The 10839-nt window shown below is 44.5% G+C and overlaps 1 protein-coding gene across 3 annotated transcripts; it reads left to right on the top strand.

The window, feature by feature from the left end:
- The first annotated feature begins 34 nt into the window (after positions 1 to 34).
- elac2 (elaC ribonuclease Z 2) lies at positions 35 to 10115 on the top strand. 3 transcript variants are annotated; one of them, XM_069675967.1, is made up of 25 exons: positions 35 to 81; positions 318 to 547; positions 1088 to 1138; positions 1233 to 1303; positions 1500 to 1564; positions 1654 to 1711; positions 1783 to 1851; positions 1942 to 2064; positions 2247 to 2302; positions 2405 to 2463; positions 3078 to 3150; positions 3235 to 3347; positions 3707 to 3805; positions 3891 to 4029; positions 4179 to 4264; positions 4450 to 4571; positions 4704 to 4800; positions 5073 to 5211; positions 5294 to 5332; positions 5613 to 5722; positions 6879 to 6978; positions 7571 to 7691; positions 8127 to 8205; positions 9237 to 9381; positions 9705 to 10115. In XM_069675967.1, the coding sequence occupies exons 2-25, from the start codon at positions 330 to 332 to the stop codon at positions 9933 to 9935; spliced, it is 2463 nt and encodes an 820-aa protein (XP_069532068.1). In that variant the 5' UTR covers positions 35 to 81; positions 318 to 329; the 3' UTR covers positions 9936 to 10115. The 3 variants fall into 3 exon arrangements, with proteins under 3 accessions (XP_069532068.1, XP_069532067.1, XP_069532069.1); XM_069675966.1 differs by having other exon boundaries at positions 44 to 547; XM_069675968.1 differs by lacking the exons at positions 35 to 81; positions 318 to 547; positions 1088 to 1138 and having other exon boundaries at positions 1288 to 1353.
- Positions 10116 to 10839: the final 724 nt, after the last annotated feature.

Below are 10839 nucleotides of genomic sequence, written 5' to 3'. Positions count from 1 at the left end.
CATCATTAGATGCCGGAAGAAGTGTCACATGTGTCAACCAACCTCCAAAGTCCAGCTGAATGTGCATCCAGCTACTTTTAGGTAATTAATTCTTTAAAATCGCGCGTGGGGATGTGTGAAGTAGCGTTCAATGCGTGCTTTTAGATGTAAATCACCGGCGCTGGTTGTTATAATCATTAGGTGACGTATTTATTATGAATACGGTCCATCTGAGGCTCAGGTCCTTCACATTCCTGCTGGTTAAAGGCAGAGTCCTCTCTGCTGGTCCTCCGGCTGTCGCGCGCTGTGATTTTCATTTCCACCGGACTGTTTTCCAGTTGTTCCGAACAATGGCGACCAATCATAAGAATGACAACAGCCCGGAGACGAAGCAGCCGCCGGGTCTGAGGAAAGGCAAGCTGAAGGAGCCGCTGCGGAGAGTGAAAACCAAAGAGAGCAGGGCGAAGCGGACGGACCTTCACGGACCGTCCACCGTGTACGTGCAGGTGCTCGGTGCTGGGAGCAGAGATAACTCTGCGTCACTGTATGTCTTCTCCGAGTATAACAGGTAACTTACTCAGGCTTTTACTTTGAAACTACTTATGTGAAAGCTTCTTTTCTCCACCTTTCACGTGTAACTGAAATATGTGCGATACAAAGTGATGTTGGATGAATTAAAGTTCTGTCTTTTAAGAGAAAATGACATGAATTGGCAATATTAATATAACTTTAGCTCAGCAGTAATATTTATCTTGAGTGGTTGAACTTGTCCCCTTGCCATAAGAGGGTCATCCGCATGTTTTCGTCCACAAAACACCTACAGTTTTGGGTCTCGTGTCTGACCTGACCCTTATGAATTACAATAATAATTTCAAAGTTTTTAATATTCTTATATTTTTTATTATTTTTTCTTTAAACCGGCATGTAAGTAGCTAATCTTGTTCCCTTTCTGGTAAGGAAATGTGCTGAAATGACAATAAACTTCCTTGAATGTCATTTTATAAAACATACAACTATAACTAATAACTTATAATAAACCTGAAATCATTCAAAATCAAAAACACAAAACACCACAGTAGTGATGATATCTTCCTCCTGTCTGCTGCAGGTATCTGTTCAACTGTGGTGAAGGAACACAGAGACTCATGCAGGAGCACAAGTAAGCTGGTTAAACATCTTCGGACACATTTTTTAAAAATAATTTCGCTGACGGACAAACACAGAGAATGAATCTTGTTTTTTCTCTCTGACAGACTGAAAGCTGCTCGGCTGGACAACATCTTCCTGACCCGACTGAGCTGGGACAACGTGGGAGGCCTGTCAGGTCAGAAACATCCGCCTGATAAACCAGGAGATTAAAACCAAAATAATAAAGTAATCTCCATTTTCATTGTTTTAACTATAAGACAGGTTTGTTTTTGGAAGAATGATTATTTTATGATTTTTAGTTGTGTTTTTATCAACCAAACAAATATGAGAGATGAAAGATGTTTTGTCAGAGTGTGTCGTTTCCTGTGCAGGGATGATTTTAACCCTGAAGGACACCGGTGTCCCTGAAGTCGTCCTCTCCGGACCTCCTCAGCTGGTGAGACAGAATAAACATCACGTCTGCAGCAGGTTTCGAATGTTGTATTTATTCATCAACTTCTTCTTCTTCTGCCTTTTTAATCGCAGGACAACTACCTGAGCGCCATCAAGTCCTTTTCTGGAAACCTGGAGGACATCAAGCTGTGTATGTCGAGTTTAACAAACACAATTAGTTGTGTTGTCTCTGGTGATATTCACTGTTTCGTTCTCTCCCAGCGGTCCGACCGTACACTGAAGAGACGTACACGGACGAAACCATGACAGTTTATCAAGTGCCCATATTTGGTGAGCTCACTGCTTCCTGTTCTTCTTCTTCGTGTAGACTTATTTAAGCGTTTCTGTTGACTCTCTCTCTCTCCTGTCCTCACTCGGTAGCAAAGCTGAAGGCTGACAGCACAGACCACTCCCCCCGGTCAGGAGGAAGCAGCCCGTCTGGAAGTCCTCCGTCTCCCAGGATAGACGACGCTCACGATAACAGCGGAGGAGACGACCGAGGCGGTGAGTCCAGGAGGCGTCTGGTCCTGTTAGCGAGGAGACTCAAGGGAGGACTTAAAGGATGTTTCCATGTGTCGCAGGCTGAAGGGGGAAACCTGAAGCTTCTTTGTTAATATCACCCGGCAGGTTGAGAAGTTCAGACATCATTTAATAAAAGTGTTAAATCAGTTGTTTGTTTCTCGTAGGCTGGAGACCGACAGCGACCAGAGATCCTTCTCTTGTTGTTTCCTTCATATGCAGGGTAAGAGACACACCCTGTTTATATTTAACACACACACACACACACACACACACACAGAAACAGTTTGTGTGTGTGTGACTGTCTTCTTCTCTGCTCTCACAGCTTCACCCAAAGAAAGGAAACTTCTTGGTGGCTCAGGCCAAAGAGCTCGGTCTGCCCGTGTGAGTGCGTTTTACTTTAAACACGACGAACTGATACGAGAACACGTGTCCAACACGGTGCTGTCTCCGTTTGTTTGTCTCTGTGGCAACAAGTAACATTTTCCTCTTTCTGATTTTATACCCTTATAATGTATTAAAGCGCTTTATTTTATATGTTGTCATAGCCCTCAATTTTGATTAATTTAACAGAAACTTTTTTTTGGTTATTGAGTCATATTTCGATTCTTTTGATAATTTGTTTGATTTTTTTCGATCCAATAAAAGTCAGAAAATATCGGAAAGTTTTAAAATAGTTTGTTTTTGTTTGTTTTTAAACTTTTATGATATAAATGGAACGAATGAAGAAGCTGGACGCTTTTTATTTAACTTTTAACTTTTATAACTTTTTGAAACTGGAAATATTGATTGAAGTTTGATCACTTTCATCCATGTTTGTCTATAAGTGATCAAAGAGTTTACTCTGGAAGAGGAAAGAAAGCAGAAACAGGAAACGATTACTCAAACCTGAATAGATGAAAACTAATCGACTAAACGCTGCAGCTCTTGTTGAAGCGTTTTCAGTGCTATCATTTAAAGGTGTTATTCTGACTTATATTCACCTTGTTTCCTCTCAGTGGCACGGCAAAAATCGGTCCGCTCATCGCGGCTTTAAAGGACGGGAAAATCATCACGTACGATGGGAAAGAGGTGTCGTATAAAAACATTCTGAGCTTCTTTCTTCTTCATTATTATTCCCGAGCTGCATCAGAGCTCTCTGTCTCTGTCCTTCAGATCCGACCCGAGCAGGTCTGCACCCCCACTGACCCGGGGCCGGTGTTCCTCATCTCTGAGTGTCCGTCTGAGGAGTTTGTGGAAGCTGTTTGCACCAATCAGCAGCTGAGGAGGTAACGGAGGCTACGCCTGTTACTCCCTCCGATGGCCGAACGACTTCGCCCCACCATTCCGCCTCCATGCGTTTTCCATAGAAGAAGAAACAGAGGCTAATGATCCCGCCTTGAACTGGCAGTGTAAAAGGGGCTTAACTCACTGGTGTGTCTTTAGCTGAAAGGGGAGGTAGGATGAGGGACGGATAAACCACTTCAGCTCACAGGGGTTAAAAACAAACAAACGAGGAGCAACAATGTAAACAAAGCAAACAAAATGAAGCTGCTCTGTGTTCGTGCACTCGGACATTAAGGGTTAAAAAGTAACTGAACACATGTAAAAGAATCTTTCTTTAAAGGTCCTCTTTTGTCGTCTCCAGACACCAAACAGGAGGGACGGAGGACCCTGCGGCGCTGGTGGTCCACATGGCTCCAGAGTCTGTCCTCAAGTCTGATGAATACAGGAAGTGGATGGAGAGGTTTGAGTTCCTCCCTTTCACACCAGACTCAGATTTCTGCTGTTTTTAGACGCCCTGAGGCTGAGATGTTTCTGTGTTCCTGCAGGTTTCCGGCCTCAACAGAACACCTGATCCTGAACGAACACGTGTGTACGGCCCACAACGTCCGGAGCTACAAGCTCCAGGCTCAGCTGAACATGATTCATCCTGAGATCTTTCCAGAGCTCCAGGCGTACAGGACAAAGGTAACACTGAGGCTAAGATAGTAACAGTATAAAACTACTCTTAGCACACTTAAACTGAACAAAACTATTCAAGCAGCACTTTTTATGAGTCTAAATAAAACATGTGAGACTTTCTCTGACTTTGTCTCTTTGTGTTTGTTGCTCTGCAGGAGCCTGAGGCTGACCTGCACGTCCCCGTCACACGAGGCGAGTGTCTGCTGAAGTTCCAGCTCAGACCTGTGATGGAGTATCAGAGGTCAGTTTGTCCTTCAGTCAGCCCAATCAGGCGCGGCCGGCTGCACTCAGCCGCTCTCTCCTGTTCTCACCTCGTCTTAATGTGTCAGAGTTTCCACTTCTTCTGAGGCTCATCAGCGTCGGCTGTCTGCTGTGTTTGTAAAGGCAGTGGTGTGTGTCTTCTTGACTCTGTGTGTGATTCGTTAGAGATGCCATCCCCTCCTGCAACACGGACGAGTTTGTGAAAGAAGCTTCGGAGGTCCCGAACTTTCTGCAGGAAGTGGACGAGTGCAGGAGAGCGTGCTCGGCTGACGCTGCAGAGAACTCTGGTGAGATCTCTGAAAAGTTTCGACAAACTGTTTGTGTTCTTCTAAGTGGATACGATGCCTCGCGTGACAGACGGGAGATAGTTTATGTTTTTGTTTCCTCACTGGTTCGTTATGTCGTGTTTCCTGCTGCAGGACAAACAGAGAAAGACCCGCAGGTGGTGTTCTTGGGGACGGGGTCGGCTCTCCCGATGAAGATCAGAAACGTCAGCGGCACGTTAGTGAACATCAGGTACGGAGCTGAAGCTTACACACCTGCAGGTCGAGAGCAAACACTGATTTATTTTGTTTTTTAATGATTATTTATTTTCATTAAACTGAATCAAGCTTTGCTTCCTGCTGCCAGAATTCTACTTAAAGGTGCTCAAAGGAAGGCGACATCGCCTGAGCAGAGAGTGTTTTTATTCATAAAGAGGTTAAAACACCTGATTGTGTTCTCGTTATAACCTCCTCCCCGACGTCCCCTCTCTCTCTCTCTCTCTCTCTCTGTCGTCCTGCTCTCAGCCCGGCTCACTCGCTCCTGCTCGACTGCGGGGAGGGGACGTTCGGTCAGCTCTGCAGACACTACGGGGATGACGTGGATGACGCCCTGTCCAAGATCTCCACCGTCTTCATCTCGCACATGCATGCCGACCACCACACAGTGAGCAGATACACATCATGTTTTCTTAACACCGTCTCACGACGACATGAGCTGCTTGGTTCTAATCTTGTTTTTGTCTCAGGGTTTGCTGAAGCTGCTGTATCAGCGGGAGCGAGCGCTGGTACGTTACAGATGAATCCTCATTTCATGAAAACTCGTCTTTGGATAATTCTGTATGAACTGATGTAACGTAAACCCAAGCAGCCTGATCGTATTTGTTAGTTTGATGGGGACAGCAGAATAAAAACAGGATGTAAACATGCTACAGTTAGCAAGAATGCTAATTAACATCCTTTTCAACGCTTCCATCTTTTGCATCATTACTGAACGTTACAAACGATGCATGTACGTGTGTTTTTAATTTACTATAATTAAAAGTACTGATGTTTTCTGTCTCTCAGGCAGCGCTGGGGAAGGCGTTCAGCCCCGTCTACCTGCTGGGTCCGACGTCCATCATGACGTGGCTCAACCAGTATCACGACCACTGTGAGAAGATCGTCCACCACATCTGGTATGAGGACACACACAACATACCCTTTACCGTCATGCTCCCACACGCTGGATTTATCTGTGTGTGTGTGTGTGTGTGTGTGTGTGTGTGTGTGTGTGTGTGTGTGTGTGTGTGTGTGTGTGTGTGTGTGTGTGTGTGTGTGTGTGTGTGTGTGTGTGTGTGAACCTACTCCTGTCTTATACCTCCAACCATCCATGCTCCATGTAAAAAGCATCACAGCTTCACAGGGACGCCATGTTTGTAGGCATTATGATGCTAGCTTCAAGTGTGTGACAACATTGCAGAAAGGATCCCTACAGAGATAGACCTTTTTGTTACAGAGGAAGATGATTGTTTTAACCACAAACAGACGTTACATCGCTCTCTGCACACACACCAGACTCCATTGATAAAAACACTGATTTAACCCTGCAGAACACCAGGAGCGTCAGGTCTACTGCTGCCTTGATTGATGAGTTTTTTTCTGTTATTTTGTGTGACAAAAACATTATATTTGATTCTAACTGACTCTTTAACACATAAAGTCACACAATAACAGAAACAAGTCAATGGATCGAGGCAGCAGTAGACCTGACGCTCCTGTGGTTCTGCAGGGTAAAATCAGTGTTTTTCTGAATGGAGTCTGGTGTGTGTGCAGAGAGCGATGTAACGTCTGTTTGTGGTTAAAACAATCATCTTCCTCTGTAACAAAAAGGTCTATCTCTGTAGGGATCCTTTCTGTCATGTTGTCACACGGGAGCTTTATTCCCTCAGGTCAGTGAACGCATCATACGGCTCTTCACAGATGCTGGAACACAAATTGTCAACACGAACACAGCTGGAACACAAATGATAAAATAATGACAATTTTTATCCAAAAGGTCAAAGTTCGACTTCACAGTGACATAATTATGTGCTCTATTCCTGTGATTGTGACATCTCAGGGATGCCTGCAGCGATGTTTGTCATATGATTCGTTTTCTGGTTCAATCATCCAGTTAATTATCTGTATGTTTATTATATTTAACCTTTAGTCTGGCCTGAAAATACAATTGTATTTATTTATCCGTCCATACGTTAGTGCATTTTAGCCTGTTTTACTTCCTGGTGTGTATGCAGGTATAAAACAAGTGAAACCAGGTCATTCACTGTGATTTCTGTCTGTTTGGTGTTTCAGCTTCGTCCCCAACAGGAGCCTGTTCGATGGTGTCGAGGTTCCCTGGCCGAAGACAAAATCACTGATCACAGAGCTGCTGAAGAAGAACGATCTGGAACAGGTCTGCAGCTGTTTTTAACATCACACCTCACGTCCCTCTAACTACATCTGAAGTATCGTCACTTCAGTTTCTTACTACGCTGCAGGAGTTTGGGAAGGATCTATTTTTTGTGGCGGATGTTTGTTTAGTTGTGTAATAATAAAACACTATCTAATAATACAGAGCCTTCGTTAGCGTAGCATTCATAGCTTTGATGAGAAAAAGAGGCATCTCAGCTAATGTAGCATCTGTATGCTAGCTGCTAACTCGCCGTTTAATGAGCAGTTTAAAAGAACAGCTTTAAGATGCTTCCTGCTCTGATTCTGACTCAACGACGCAAACATTTAAAGCTGCACTACCCTGATTGGATGTGCCAGGCAGGTGTCAATCAAAATGTGCTAAGCCACGCCCAAAAGGTCTTGAGAAACAACAGCAGAAAGAGCTGTTTGTCTAAAGGTTACGAAGGTTTTTTCTCACTCAGATGTTTGCTGATGTTTAGTGAGACTCTAAACTTTGATTCCAGCGAAGCATTTTTACTGATTCAAGCCAAATTTGTGCTTTAAAGTTTTCAGACTGCCTCCTCAGAGTCCCTCATTATTTGTTTCTGTCTCAGTTCCAGACGTGCTTCGTGCGTCACTGTAAGAACGCCTTCGCCTGCAGCTTCACGCACCGCTCCGGCTGGAAGCTGGCCTTCTCCGGTGACACCATGCCCTGCGATGCGTTCGTATACATCGGTTAGTCCCACTCTCAATGATTAAAGTCCACATTTCACAGACACGCTGTAGTTAATAGCAAACTGAGCGAGCGCTTCAGTATCCCAGAGATTCATGTGAGGTCACCTCAGAGCAGCTTGTTCTGAATAATTTATCAGATATTTTCTTAATGCTCTCGATCACTCTCGCAGCTGGCAGCCTCCTCTAATGGCTCCTGCGGGATCCCTCTTCATTGACTCTTCTTAAATTGCTTGACTGGACTCGGTCCAAGCAGAGCCTCCCAGAGACACAGAGTGTATCCCTGGTCTGTTCATTATAGGCGGCTGGGCGCTGCAGACAAACAGGGCGTGCCGGTCTTTGATTACGCCGACGACCTGATTGATTTCCTGTGAGACAGGAAGAAGCTAAAAGTGCTTTTCTGGGATTCACGACTCTGATTCGACTCTTTTTCCACAGGAAGGGATGCAACGTTGCTAATCCATGAGGCCACGCTGGAAGACGGGCTGGAGGAGGAGGCTGTGGAGAAAAGACACAGGTGAGGAGAATAAACTCTCTTTGTCAGGTACAAGGTGTTTCAGCTTCATCCTGCAGCAGTGAAACAGGCTGTAATGTCTGCAACATAATCCTTGATGGATCAAAGTGCGTCCACTAAAGGTTCTCAGATTGTTATTCTAAGTGTGTGACAACATGACAGAAAGGATCCCTACAGAGATAGACGAGGAGGAAGATGATTGTTTTAACCACAAACAGACGTTACATCGCTCTCTGCAGACACACCAGACTCCATTCATTTTACCCTGCAGAACAAAGGAGCTTTTGGTCTGCAGCAGCCTCGATGGATTTGCTTTTTTGTGCTATTGTGTTTTACACAAATAATGCATTCGATTCTTTAAAACACACAAAGCCACAACAACTCAAAACAAGCCAATGGATCGAAGCAGCAGTAGGGCAGCGACTCCTCAGTTCTGCAGGGTAAAATTACTGTTTTTCTGAATGGAGTCTGGTGTGTCTGCAGAGAGCGATGTAACGTCTGTGTGTGGTTAAAACAATCATCTTCCTCTGTAACAAAAAGGTCTATCTCTGTAGGGATCCTTTCTGTCATGTTGTCACACACTTAGAATAACAATCTGAGCCTGTCAGTGGAAACAACAAGAACTTTTAGTGGACGACCTTTGAACCATCAAGGATTATGTTGCAGCCATTACAGCCTGTTTCACTGCTGCAGGCGGAATATGTGAAGAAAAGAGCCCAGGATTAAAATTATAAGTCCTCCTCTTGAGTGTCTTTTATGCAAACTAATAAAATTGATAAAAGTGGAAAAACAGCAGCAGTTAAAGTTCCATCAGCAAACAGAATAAAGCAGCTGCTTGTTGTTGTTATGTTTGAGTGCACTGTTAAACTTCTTTACTCTCCACAGATATTGACATTGATTTTTGCTCCTCTTTATGGCGTCGGAGTGAGCGTCTGTCTTCACAATGACATCTTTTACGAGCAGAGAAAATGATCATCCTGTGGAAAGTAGAGAAACGTAAATCTGCGACTTTCTTCTTCTTTGCTTTCTGACAGCACGACCTCGCAGGCCATCGGCATCGGCATGAGGATGAACGCCGACTTCATCATGCTGAACCACTTCAGCCAGCGATACGCCAAGATCCCTCTGTTCAGTGAGGACTTCACAGACAGGGTGGGGATCTCCTTCGACCACATGAGAGTACGTGTCGCTGACTCTGTTTCTTATTATTAAGATACATTTGAGTATAATTCTAATTAATTCGTACAGCACTTCTATAGATAAATGTGAGCTGACAGAGGTCATTTAACCTTTTAACCTTTTAAACCCAGTAATGTGGTGCGTTCAAGGGTCAAATTACGCAGATGACAAATGCTTTTCTAAAATAAATACTCAGACATGGCACATTTAATCATAGAGCACCTTTCAGGATATAAAAATATACTTAAATTAAAAAGTTATTTTGTCAGTGCAACATATGTAGGAGAACATGTCACCATTTCCTCCACTTCCTCTGTGCTCAGGTTCGTTTCAGGGACCTTAAAATGCTCCCCGGGCTCATCCCCGCACTGAAAACCCTTTTCGCCGAGGAGATCGAAGAGATGGAGGAGAGGAGAGAGAAGAGGGAGCTGAGACACCCGAGAGGAGGCGGCTGGGAGGTGGACAGTGAGGAGAGGAGGAGTGGAGGTACCAAAAGAGACCAGGAGGAGGCAGCGGCGCACAGCGTGGAGACGAAGAGGCTGAAGACCAGCTGAAGATGAAAAAGGACTTAAACTGAGTTATTTTATTTAATGAACTTTTATTTGGCCTGAGTGGTTTAACTGGAGCGTGTTTCTTTGCAGTGTACAGAGACGAGCTGTGAATATAGTTTTTGTTTTTCATTAAACAGAATAAATTAAACCACAGACTGCAGCTTCATCGAGTCTCGTCTTTAATATTACAGGAAATGTTCACTGACCCCGCCCTTCGCCCAGTGACAGCTGGGATAGGCTCCAGCCCCCCCCGCGACCCTGAACAGGATAAGCGGTATAGATAATGGATGGTTGGATGGATGGAAATGTTCACTGTATCGTCAAAGCTCAGTGGAAGGCAAGCAGCACCCTCCAGGGCTGAAGGTCCAAAGCCTGCAGTTCCTCTGGTGTCCACTTGAGGCTGTCTCCAGCAGTGAGTCAGTCCCCATAGAGCCCCATGTTAAACTTTACAGCAGAAATAAACATGTTTACAGCCTGGTACAAAAAACAGTTTGGGTCTCTATAGCTCATTTCTCTCTTCATGACAACTGTACGGGGAGAATCTTTATACAGCTCACCTGTTTACATTATATTAAGGCTTACAGTGATGCATCGTTAGGGGCGTGGCCTCTTTGAGTGACAGCTGGGAGCTGCTAGCTGTCTGCTAGGTAGCTAATTCAGTCACTGAATGTAACCTCTGGGCCGTGTTTGTGCTGTTGGAGCCTTTCGTGCATGTCTGTGCGCTTTATTGGACTAACAGACACGTCTGACACACTGTCTGATGTTTACCTTTAGTTTTTCTCTTTTCTAGCACCACCCTGTTCTTAAAATTGTTTCCACTGACGTAGAAGAAGTTCTCCTCTGAGCTACAGTAGAGTTGTTCCACTTCAGTCCACATGGGGGCTTCCGAGAGCTTTCATTGGTTATA

This window comes from Semicossyphus pulcher, unplaced genomic scaffold (genome assembly GCF_022749685.1).
Source record: "Semicossyphus pulcher isolate SPU_LCO1_2020_fin unplaced genomic scaffold, fSemPul1.0.p SCAF_25, whole genome shotgun sequence".
NCBI lineage: Eukaryota > Metazoa > Chordata > Actinopteri > Labriformes > Labridae > Semicossyphus > Semicossyphus pulcher.
The sequence above is the reverse complement of the archived record's forward strand: the minus strand, read 5'-3'. Positions and strand labels throughout refer to the sequence as shown.

Excerpts from the sequence above, each read along its gene's own strand:
- elac2 (XM_069675966.1), top strand. The coding sequence starts at position 195 with ATGAATACGGTCCATCTGAGGCTCAGGTCCTTCACATTCCTGCTGGTT. Across the intron at positions 3,151-3,234 it reads TCACGTACGATGGGAAAGAG|ATCCGACCCGAGCAGGTCTG; the intron begins GTGTCGTATAAA and ends TCTGTCCTTCAG. Across the intron at positions 5,723-6,878 it reads AAGATCGTCCACCACATCTG|CTTCGTCCCCAACAGGAGCC; the intron begins GTATGAGGACAC and ends TTGGTGTTTCAG.